At 43.9% G+C, this 12,502-nt stretch overlaps 1 protein-coding gene across 1 annotated transcript; it reads right to left on the minus strand.

The window, feature by feature from the left end:
- Positions 1-294: 294 nt before the first annotated feature.
- Positions 295-11,953, minus strand: LOC144771629 (uncharacterized). Its single transcript, XM_078655996.1, has 3 exons — positions 11,026-11,953; positions 5,452-6,582; positions 295-3,692 (listed from the first exon to the last, which is right to left on the minus strand). The coding sequence occupies exons 1-2, from the start codon at positions 11,137-11,139 to the stop codon at positions 5,512-5,514; spliced, it is 1,185 nt and encodes a 394-aa protein (XP_078512122.1). The 5' UTR covers positions 11,140-11,953; the 3' UTR covers positions 295-3,692; positions 5,452-5,511.
- Between the last annotated feature and the right edge of the window lie 549 nt (positions 11,954-12,502).

Genomic DNA, 12,502 nt, shown 5'->3' on the forward strand with positions numbered 1-12,502 from the left:
TATATAACGATTACAATAGCACAAAACTATGGTCAAAGATGAGAAAATGTGCAATGATAATCAAATGTTTCAGGGCATAAATCTCATTTTGAATTTCTAATTATGTCTATTATTTTCATGTTTTTGAAAAATGACCACATATAAAAAGGATTATGACATTTAAAAAAAATGTGTGTTACAATAATGGCCAGCATAATTATACAGTACAATAATAGCATTTTTCTGAATGTTCAAAATATCAATTTCCCTAATAGAAACATCATTACAGGAAAAGTAATCTTGTTGATAACGAGGAATTCAAAATTTGCAAACATTCGTGACAAGAATTTTCAATTCTATTAAGGACAAGGAGGCGAGGATTATGCTTAGTCTCATTTCTTTATTAGAAATGTCCAGCAGCCATAGAAAAACAGATAAATCCACAATACCCATAAACACTTAGGTGACAACCATAGAGTCTGCACTATATAAGGTCGTGTAGATAGTCCCACTTCCTCTTTCTTTGGTGAGAAATTGTTAATGGAAATCATAAAGGCAACATGGAAAGTCAAGCAAGGAACACCATATCCAATCCAGGACAACGAAGGAGAGTCCAGAAAAGCAACGGCAGAAGAAGACAGGAACCACAATCCTCAAAGGAGAAGGCAGGAAAACCCAGGCCTCAACGAAGAGCCGTCACTTGGGATCAGATCCTGAATAGAGACACAGAGCCGTAATACACATTCCGTGCAATCATGAGCATAGAAAGGAGGGTGGGTAGACAAAGAAGATCATTGCATCCTGTCAACAGCAAGGAAAATCTTGAACATGCGTACAGTAACAATAATGTATACAACAATGGGTGGGATAATCCTCGCCTCCTTGTCCTTAATAGAATTGAAAATTCTTGTCACGAATGTTTGCAAATTTTGAATTCTTTTTCAGGACAGGAGGCTCCGATTATGCTTGTTTAAAGCTGATCCACCACTACAGAAGAAACATGATCAGTAGGCTTAAAGTAAAAGGTTTTGAAAGCAGAATCAGAGGACCAGTCAGCGGCCTTCATAATATCAAACAAAGTTACTCCCAATGAGAAGGCTTTAGAAGCCATAGCTCCCCGTGCAGAATGAGCCCCAAACACAGACACATCAATGCCAGCTTCCGCCTAGCCAACATAGCCGGGGTAACGGGGCGAAAGGGCTTCTGCAACGCAATCAATAATTGACCCTGCATATCAGAACGAAAAGAAGAAGTACTTACTTCGTAATTTTGAGGCATTGAACGACACACAGATTAGGACGTGCAGGGAAAGATGGATAAGAAATAACCACAGTATTGGTCTTGGTACGCCTAGAGAGACGAAACGTGACGCCCTCAGGAGTAAAACTGCGCCCGGCTAGATCTAAAGCCCGGACATCCGACACCCGCTTGCAGGAGACCAGACACAACAACATAGTGAGTTTGGCCGACAGCTGTTTCCAAGACAGCAAAGAATTGACCGGCCAAGCCTCCAGAAAACGCAGAACAATAGACACGTCCCATAAAGAAACATATTTTGGACGCGGAGGATTCGCAAGGCGGATACCCTTGAGCAATTTAACAACTAAAGGATGTTTCCCTGCCTGTTTACTGTCCAAATGGAGGTGACCCGCAGATATAGCCGAACGGAAGTTGTTCACCGTGCGATATGCTAAACCAGAGTAAGCCAGCGAGGCTAAAAAATTGACCATCACAGAAACATCAGCCGATGTTGGATCAACTTGCCGTTGAACACACCAGTCACTCCAATGCTTCCAAGAGCTTCTGTAGCGTTTGTGGGTACCAGGAGACCAGGCGTCATTGATGAATCTGGAAACGTCCGCAGAAAGGCCTGGGACCGACCGGCGTTCCCCGAAATCCGCCACGCCAGAAGAAGGAGAGAGCCTGATTGAATCAGGGGATGCGGATTTTGAAGCGGATATTCCACTTCTGGGGAAGAAGGAACGGCACTGCACAAGCCATTTCCAGGAGAACCGGGAACCACGCCTGAGCTCTCCATAGAGGAGCAATCAAAATCAACTCCGTCTGGTAACGTTTCGTGTAAGCCAGAACCCTGGGAATCATCATGAACGGGGGAAAGGCATAACACAGTGCAGTCGGCCACGGTTGGAGAAAAGCATCCGTGGCTAAGGCTTCCGGATCCGGCCTCCAACTGAAGAACCGTGGGAGTTGGGTGTTGAGGCGGGACGCAAATAGGTTGATTTGACATGGGCCCCAGGACCGCAGGAGATGACGGAACACACGAGGATGAAGCCGCCAATCGCTGAAATCCCTCAGGTACCTCGAGTTCCAATCTGCAACGAGGTTGTTGCACCCCGGAAGGTATTCTGCAATAACCGTGATCTTGTGTTGCAGACAATAATGCCAAAAATCCTTGGCAATTTCCGCCAGTAACCTCGAACGAGTTCCTCCCAGTTTGTTGATGTAACGGACTGCTGATACGTTGTCCATGCGGAGAAGTATACAGCAGTTGGACTGAATGGGAGAGAGGCAACGAATCACGAAGGATCCCGCCAATAGCTCCAAACAGTTGATGTGGAGGGAGAGCTCTTGGGGAGACCACCGACCCCCCGTCGAGACTGGACCGCACCGGGCTCCCCAGCCCCAATGGCTGGCATCCGATTCGATCACCACTTCCGGTGTGGACCCGAACAGGGCTCGACCATTCCAAGCCTCCATATGATCCAGCCACCACTGCATCTCTGACCTCGAGTCCTCCGAGAGAGGAATTTGATCCGAATACCTGAGGTCGTTCTGGAGATGACGAATCTTCAGGCGCTGCAACGCTGTGTAATGCAGCGGGGCCGGGAAGATCGCCTGAAGGGAAGAAGCCAAGAGACCGACAACTCGTGCTAACGATCTCAACGACACGTTCGGTTTCGAAATAACGGAAATCAATTCCCTTTTGATATACCGAATCTTCTGATTGGGTAAAAGAATCTGACACGTGAGAGAGTTGACCTTGAAACCCAAGAAGTCGATCACCTGAGTCGGATGCAACACAGACGTCTGAGCATTCACTAGAAAACCGAGAGATTGCAAGAGCTCGATGGTCCACTCCAGATGAGACATCAGTTTGACTGGACAATCCGCCAGAAGGAGGATGTCGTCCAAATAAATGATCAACCGAACTCCTCGACTGCGAAGAGACTCCACGACCGGCCTCAATAGCTTCGTGAAGCACCAAGGTGCTGACGAGAGGCCGAAGGGGAGAACTTGATACTCGTACCTAGTCCCCAGCCAGTGAAACTGGAGGAAGCGACAATGCGGTCGGAAGATCGGAACGGACAAGTAAGCGTCCTTGAGGTCCAGGCGAACCATCCAATCCTTCTCGCGCAGAAGGTCCCGCAACAGATGGATTCCCTCCATCTTGAAGTGACGGTAGACCACTCCCCCATTGAACTCCTTTAAATTGAGAACTAACCTCGACCCCCCTCCCTTCTTCTCCACAAGGAAGACCGTGCTGACGTACCCCAGTGGATGACGCACGGTTGGAACAATCCCCCCTTTTAAGAGAAGCGACTTGAGTTCCTCTGTGATGAACTCCTGATCTTTTTGGGAAAAACAAAGTGGAGATGGAGGATGGGTTTGACACTGGGACTGATAAAACTCTATTTTGTATCCCTGGACCGTCTCCAGCACCCATGCATCGCTGGAGATCAAGCGCCAATTGTCTAGGAAAAAACGTATTTAACAACAAGGAGTGGTGATGGACAGAGTTTCTGAATTAAGCAGAATACTCTCACCCAGTCAAGAGATCAGGGCTAGATCCAACACCGTTTTTTAGCTCACTGCACCATCCCAGTTCAGAACCTGGCTATATGCAAATTAGTCTGTTCCTGTCCCAGTGCATGATGGGAACAGGGCAAACCAAACTACCAAGCCAATTCTTACACTGGGAAGGAAACAAGCTTCCGGGGACCGGTCTCTGGCATCTCAGCCGTCGTCGGCCCGGCTTGCTTGAATCCTGATGGTGCAATGAGCAAGGGACTCACATCTGAGTATACCCTTCCACGCTTAGGGTGGACAAAATATTTAACAACAAGGAGTGGTGATGGACAGAGTTTCTGAATTAAGCAGAATATTCTCACCCAGTCAAGAGATCAGGGCTAGATCCAACACCGTTTTTTAGCTTACTGCACCATCCCAGTTCAGAACCTGGCTATATGCAAATTAGTCTGTTCCTGTCCCAGTGCATGATGGGAACAGGGCAAACCAAACTACCAAGCCAATTCTTACACTGGGAAGGAAACAAGCTTCCGGGGACCGGTCTCTGGCATCTCAGCCGTCATCGGCCCGGCTTGCTTGAATCCTGATGGTGCAATGAGCAAGGGACTCACATCTGAGTATACCCTTCCACGCTTAGGGTGGACAAAATTCAGACACTCTGTTCATCACCACCCCCTTTTCTGAATCATTTTGTCCACCATAGGCGTGGAAGGGTATACTCAGACATGAGTCCCTTGCTCACTGCTCCATCAGGATTCAAGCAAGCCGGGCCGACGACGCCTGAAATGGCAGAAACCGGTCCCCGGAAGCTTGTCTCCTTTCTGGTGAAGAATTGGCTTGGTAGTTTGGTCTGCCCTGTTCCCATGATGCACTGGGCCAGGGACAGACTAATTTGCATATAGCCAGGTTCTGAGCTGGGATGGGGCAGTGAGCTAAATAACGGTGATGGATCAAGCCCTGATCTTTGGACTGGGTAAGAGTGGTCTGCTTAATTCAGACACTCTGTTCATCACCACCCCCTTTTCTGAACCATTTTGTCCACCATAAGCGTGGAAGGCTATACTCAGACATGAGTCCCTTGCTCACTGCTCCATCAGGATTCAAGCAAGCCGGGCCGACGACGCCTGAAATGGCAGAAACCGGTCCCCGGAAGCTTGTCTCCTTTCTGGTGAAGAATTGGCTTGGTAGTTTGGTCTGCCCTGTTCCCATGATGCACTGGGCCAGGGACAGACTAATTTGCATATAGCCAGGTTCTGAGCTGGGATGGGGCAGTGAGCTAAATAACGGTGATGGATCAAGCCCTGATCTTTGGACTGGGTAAGAGTGGTCTGCTTAATTCAGACACTCTGTTCATCACCACCCCCTTTTCTGAATCATTTTGTCCACCATAAGCGTGGAAGGGTATACTCAGACATGAGTCCCTTGCTCACTGCTCCATCAGGATTCAAGCAAGCCGGGCCGACGACGCCTGAAATGACAGAAACCGGTCCCCGGAAGCTTGTCTCCTTTCTGGTGAAGAATTGGCTTGGTAGTTTGGTCTGCCCTGTTCCCATGATGCACTGGGCCAGGGACAGACTAATTTGCATATAGCCAGGTTCTGAGCTGGGATGGGGCAGTGAGCTAAATAACGGTGATGGATCAAGCCCTGATCTTTGGACTGGGTAAGAGTGGTCTGCTTAATTCAGACACTCTGTTCATCACCACCCCCTTTTAGGAAAAAACGTATCCTGCCCCCCAGAACAACACTGCATGCCGGAATCAGGCTCACCTGAAGATCCGGAATCTTGATATCCGCCGGAGTGACCACCGGAACGTCCCTTCTTGTACTGTCCACGGCCCTTTCTGGAGGGATAGATGGGACTGATACCCTCTTTGAGAGGGTTGTTGTTGCTGACAACCGCCGAACGAGCGTCCCCTGTTTCGTCCGGCCTTGCTAAAAACTGGACGAAAAGCTCTTCGGCTAGATGCCTGGGCCTTGTCCAAGCCACTGAAGGTACTGACAAACTGAGTCAGTTCCTTCAAAAATGGCTGACCAAAAAGTAAACCCTGAGCAGCAGGACCCGACTCTGAGGTGGAAAGCTCTGCCAATTTTGGGTCGAGTTTCAGAAGTATTGACCTACGCCTCTCACTGGAGAGAGCGCAATTAGCGTTGCCAAGCTGGCAAATCGCTCTCTGAGCCCACTCGATGAGTTCATCAGGATCCACCATTGCCGACGATTCTTTAGCCATGAAGCCAAGATCCAAAATCTTAGTCAGGAGGCCTAGCATATCAAGGACCTTGTCCTGGCTCGAACGCCTGGAACGGTCCAGACCCTTTTTCGGGTCTTTAGCAAACTTGCGAAGGTATGTCACCATGGTGGGATCCACCTCCGGCGTGTCCGCCAAGATGTCTCCCAGATCGGGTCGAGGGCACTCCGAACGGAGACGTGCATCGACCTCCTTTTCAAAAGGCTGACGGATGTGCTGCTGCACATATTCCGCCACCGCTGGGGACGGAAGCCAAGCCGTCGAATTGGGGTGAATAATATCTGCGGGATCTAATGTGAGTACTGGAGGATGCGTGGGGGCATCCACAAAATGCTCCTTACATTTCTTCTTCTTGGGAGGAGGGGGGACGTGATCCGAGGAAGATGAGGACAAATGGTCATCACTGTCAGGGTCAACTGGCACAGACTTGGATTTGGCAGCAGCCAAAGATTTCGCCAACCGCTGAAAGTCCGAGGCATGGGGATTACCTGGGGATGCGGAAGACTTTCGTGAAGCTGGAACCCAACCTTGCTGTTGAGCATACTGCGTCAAATGTCTCTTCAGAGGAGTGATCGCACTAACCAGTGCCTTATTCATGATACGTACTATGAACCAGATGTTGCTTACAATCCAAACCAGGGTAGACGTAACCAACGGCAACCTTTTTTAGGGAACCGAGGGATGGGTCGAGGACGCCCGAGAGTTCGCTTTCAAGGACAAACCAGAGGGAATTATCAGCCCCAACATCACCATCATGAAGAAGAACCTCAGTTTGTCCGCGAAACAAGGAACAGACAATACTGGAAACAGGGAATGTAATTCCCATATTTAATTTGACAACTACAAATTTGGATAATTCCAGTATTAGTCTTCTCTCCAAAGGTTTATCAAACGTACCCCACTCCTCAGTTAATTTATTTGAACTCTATCAGGACATCATTTCTTTTTTTCGAAAAATTCGTTTGAAAAAATACTTTGCCTCTTGTCCCTCACTTGAAAATATTGATGACAACACAAGGAGCCTTTGTCTTCCGTCATCCTTTAGCCCCTCCCTTGAACAGCTTGGCCCTGAAGTGGCAACTTTCGAATTAGTTGTTCTAAAGAAACTAGATCAAGCCTTACGTTATATACCAAAACCAATATATAACTTAAATAAAGATGAATATCAGGCCTTACATTCCCTTTCCTCAAATAATAAATTAGTAATAAAAGGATGTGATAAAGGAGGCGGAATTGTAATCATTGACTCTGCACAGTATGAAGCCACTATGCTAGAAATGTTACAAGATCCTACATTTTACAGCCCAGTAAACTCATATTCTACTTTAAATATTACCAAAGAAATACGGAATTTGAAGAATCAGGCCCTAGAAAATGGAGAGATATCGAGAAAAGAATATGAATTTTTGAATTTCAACCAAGGCAAATTAGCATGTGTATATGGTTTACCAAAGATACACAAGAATCAGAATAACCCTCCCTACTGTCCCATAGTTTCAACTATAGGAACGGTAACAGAACCACTTTCGAAATATGTGGACAATTACCTCCGTCCCCATATTCATAAGATTGAGTCATATGTTCGAGACACTGGTCATATGATTTCGAAAATAGAAGGGCTAACTTTTAATTCAACACACGATTTACTTGTAACCATGGATGTGGAATCCTTATATAGTAATATACCTATTGCAGGAGCCATGGAAACCACAGCATGGTTCATTGAAGAATTTAACATTGAATGTCCTTCGTCCTTTTTACTAGCTTGTTTGAAAATTGTACTTAATGAAAACATCTTTGGCTTTGGTTCTCAAATCTATCGCCAAAACAAAGGAGTTAGTATGGGGGCATCAGTAGCCCCGTCGGTCGCCAATATTTATATGGCGGCCTTTGAAAAGAAACATATACAAAATGAAATTGCCCCCTTCTTTGAGTCTATCTCCCATTGGTCCAGATATATCGATGATATATTCTTTGTCTGGACCGATGGGAGGGACACTCTAACAGAATTTACAGCTCGGATCAATGAGGCAGACCCTAACTTGCGGTTTACAACACACGCGAGTGCTGAAAAGGTGGAATTTCTAGACATAGTGATAATGACAGACCATGGAAAATTGAAAGTAGATTTACATGTGAAACCTACAGCGAGAAACACGCTCTTACACTATAAGAGTTTCCATCCTAGAACACAAAAAGACAGTATTCCTTTCTCACAGTTTTTGCGAGTCAGACGTAATTGTACGGATCTCGCAGACTTTGATAAGCAGGCCCTGATCATGAGATCCAAATTTATTGAGAGAGGCTATCCACATCGGCTAGTAAGAACATCATACAAAAGGGCCAGATACTATGACCGTGATTGTCTTTTGAAAGTAAAACCTCCAAATGAAAATAAAAAGGTTGTCTGTATCACTAAGCATTCCACAGTTAATGCTAAAGTGAAACAAATTATCAGCTCCAACTGGCATATACTTAATAGTAACTGCACAGTAGAAACAAAATTGGACAAGCCTTTATTCGCCCACCGACGCAATAAAAACATTAAAGATTTTATTGTACATTCTCGCTTTGCTGATCATACTGGCAAACAGAAATTTGTACAGAAATCTATTCTAACCAACAATCCTATTAGAGGAACATTCCCTTGTTCGACTTGCATCTCGTGTAAAAGTATTATTACAGGTGAGGAATTTTCATGCAATGGTCATACCACAAAAGCCCAGGAAATGTGGAATTGCAAGTCTGCCAATGTTGTCTATTTTGTACAGTGCCCCTGCCTTTTAGGTTATGTGGGAGAAACCTCTAGAATGGTTCAAACACGTTTGACTGAACACCGTTCTGCTATCAGAACGAAGAAAATGATTGCCCCCATGCTGAAACACTTTACAGACATGAACCATGGCTCTGAAGAAATAAAGAGGCGCATATTAGAGAAAATTCGAACTCCAGACTCCCAAGGTGGTGCGGCAATAAGAAAGAAAAGGGAGGTTTATTGGATTTTTGTTTTTGACACTTTCCGACGTGGTCTCAACAGTGAGATTCCGTGGGAAAATGCCATCCAATAGAGCCTTGATAAAGTTTTTAGATCAGCTTCAGCGTAAATTTTAAATATATATAGAGATATATAGGATTACTCTTTATATAGAAAATATTAAAATTATTTCATTAGTTTTCCCAGGTTTAACATTCATACATACCCGATAGAGAAAATATTCATGATTCCTCTGTTAATACTTTAATAGATTTGAATAGATGACATGACTTTTTTAATTGTATACTTATTGATTGAATTTTTCTGACTTTCTTTAGGCACAGAACATAGAACATCGCATTTATGTGCCTGAGATCAGGAAGGTCTTCACATCAGGAAGGCCCCCTGTGCTTTATCCGGCTGTGAAATATTTAAAAACCCATGAGGTACATTACATTCTATGTCCCTTCAATATCGTAATTTGTTCTCTTAGCACTAAGACACATGTCCTTCACCCTGAATTTTTAACTTTATTTCCTGTAGGTTGTTCGCCTTACTTAAAGGGTCTAGGGAGCGAGTGCCTGAGTATTAAAGATTACATCAGGTAAACGTGTTTAACAATAGTTTTTAGATTAGTAGGGTATCATTCAGATGATTAAAACATATATTCTTATATTACATAATCTATTGATTTTTTTAGGAATTTGATTATTTCTTTGAAAGAATACATTTATCATCAGTAGATGTAAGAGACACGAAGGTGAACAATACAAATCAGGTAACAGTTATGTGTTTTCCTTGAGCTACCCTACCAGGCCTGTTTATCGCAGTAATCACCAAAACCTTTCATTGCATTAACCTACTGCTTTTATAAATATTTGATTGTTATGGCCTGTATTTAGATCGGTTGAGAATTTACCTCCCTAGTTTATAAATTAGGAATATTAATTTGAAGAATACAGGAAAGTATAAATGCTTTAAAACATATAACTTAAAGATTCCGCAATCAGATACATAAAGAATTGATCCCATCGTCATAAGGATATCAGTATTGAGTAATCTGCTTATTAGTACGATCTATACGCATAACATAAAATGCACAATATTAACATCATGGTCCTTCTTTTCAGCTTTTTAATCCGGCCAACATCAATTAGCAAGTTTTTCAATTTGATGTGCTCTTTTAAAGAGTGTAAGTATAATATTTGCAAATAAGATAAATTAAAATAAGCTGTCAATGGTTCCTCTGTCACGATAATATGAGATGCCCCCCCATTCCCTGTAAAAATCGAATTTCCAATCTTTACAGTTTGATTACTATCCCTGAGAAATGCACAGAGAAATGAAGGCCCTAATCTAGGGTACACTTTTGAAATGTAAAGATGTTAATCTGTCCTGCCAATATGAAATAGTTTTGATGTTGTAGGTGATGTATGGTTTTGTAATTTTTCAGTCTGATTGAAACGAAATTGACTTTTTTTAAACAATAATCCTTGACACATTTATTTAGAATTGGTTTTTTATTTCCTGTTTCCTTTACATTTAGGACATACGTGGCTACTCCAGAAGAAGGCGCTGGTCGCCGAAACGCGCATAGAGAATTATTCCTTTATGCCACTTTTTAAATTTTGAATTAAATGTCTTTTTTTTATATATTAATTGTTTGTTCATATATTTTAATAATTTGTGGATTAATAACTTGCATTTAGTTTCATGATTTGCATGATATAGTTGCTATGATTGATTTTCTCTGTGGATATACTGCATAGCACTTACTGTGTTTGTTATATCTTTATTAATTTGTTACAAATTATTGTGTTCATGATTTTAAGACTTGTATTATATTTTTCGTATGATTGATTTTTCTTTGTTGACATAATTTATATTAAAAAATATTTTAACTAGACCTACTCACACTATTTCGTTTCACATGACTATTCTATTGTGTTAAAAACAGCTGGTTGGTTTAAGTGCCTTGGTTGTTACTTCTCATGCTATTTATCCCTGACCATGGACTTATAGTATCTATTCTCTCAGGGGGTCCTAGATATATGCACATTATTCATGGAGTGCTGCACACCCCTATCAAGAGCCTCCATCAAATCCTGTTCGAGAGACTCAGAGGGCTCCTCCTCATAATCTTCGTCATCTTCATAATAGAATTCACTCATTGTACACCAGCAGTGTGAATATGCCCACAAGATGACTGAACTGTGAATTGCCGAAGGCAAAACGTTAGGGGGAGTGACAAAAACCCCACAGCAAGCCAAGGAAAGCAGTAAACTGACCCAAAAATAAATTCAAAGGTGGAGGGAGGGCTTGCCGTGTCACAAAAATGCACTCTAGGCAGAGCCTATGCTGAAGTATACAGCCGGCAGCCTTTTCCAGCAACCAGCGTCAATTGGGGTTAAGTGGGAGGCTGTGGGCGTGTGACTCGCAAAGGACATCCTTCGAAGAAGCTCTGGCGTTTTCCACACACAGAGCGCCGGAAAGCACTACCGCGCATGCGCGGAAACTGGCTGCCTGCCCAAATGCAGAGAGGAGCTCGCGCAGCAGGGCGAGCCCTCTACAACCCCCTACTTCCACTCCGCAGGAAGCGGACACGGGCACAAGGTGCCCGGACCAAAGGGGAGGTGGCACATGCTCCCAGCTGCACAAGCGCCGCAAACGGAAAGAAGACGGAGAGCGGCGGAAAGCGCGAGCGAGCGCGGAATGCAGCACAAATGAAAAGCGATAGCAAAGTTTAAACAATCAGCATATGTAAACTCATCAAATACAAGTAAGTAAGAGATAAGCACTTAACTGGCTGCGGAGCAGCAAAGAAAGAGGAAGTGGGACTATCTACACGACCTTATATAGTGCAGACTCTATGGTTGTTACCCAAGTGTTTATGGGTATTGTGGTTTTATCTGTTTTTCTATGGCTGCTGGGCATTTCTAATAAAGAAATGAGACTAAGCATAATCGGAGCCTCCTGTCCTGAAATAAAATTTTGTTTGGACTGTCTTTTTCGATGGGTGAAAGATACCTACAGTCATATCAGTGCATTCATTTTCAAATGAACTCGGACACAGTACAAAATGGCCGACTCCCTGTACTGAGTGGATTATTGTGTCTGCTTGTCCTTCTTCTCTGTCATTGCACTCCTGCCACGAGCAGCCAAAAAGACAGTTTAAAATTTGCTAACATTCGTGCCAAGAATTTTCAATTCTATTAAGGACAGGAGGCGAGGATTATGCTTATCTCAATTTCTTACTGAAATACAGCAGCCAATCAAGACACAGTAAAGAAAACAAAAAACTACATTACCCATAAACCCTGGGTAACCATAGAGTACATAAAGAGTATATATAAAGAGTCATAGAGGTCACAACTTCCTCTTTCTTTGTCCAGAAACCATTCAGGAAGAACAACTGTAACACCAGCAATCCATTAAGGACGTCCCACGGAGAAGTCATCATCCGGATGTAGGGACGAAGGAACCTCCCATAGCCACAGGAACAACAGTAGACCAACGAAAAGGAGAAATTCGCAG

The sequence above is a fragment of the Lissotriton helveticus genome, chromosome 8 (genome assembly GCF_964261635.1).
Source record: "Lissotriton helveticus chromosome 8, aLisHel1.1, whole genome shotgun sequence".
Taxonomy (NCBI): domain Eukaryota; kingdom Metazoa; phylum Chordata; class Amphibia; order Caudata; family Salamandridae; genus Lissotriton; species Lissotriton helveticus.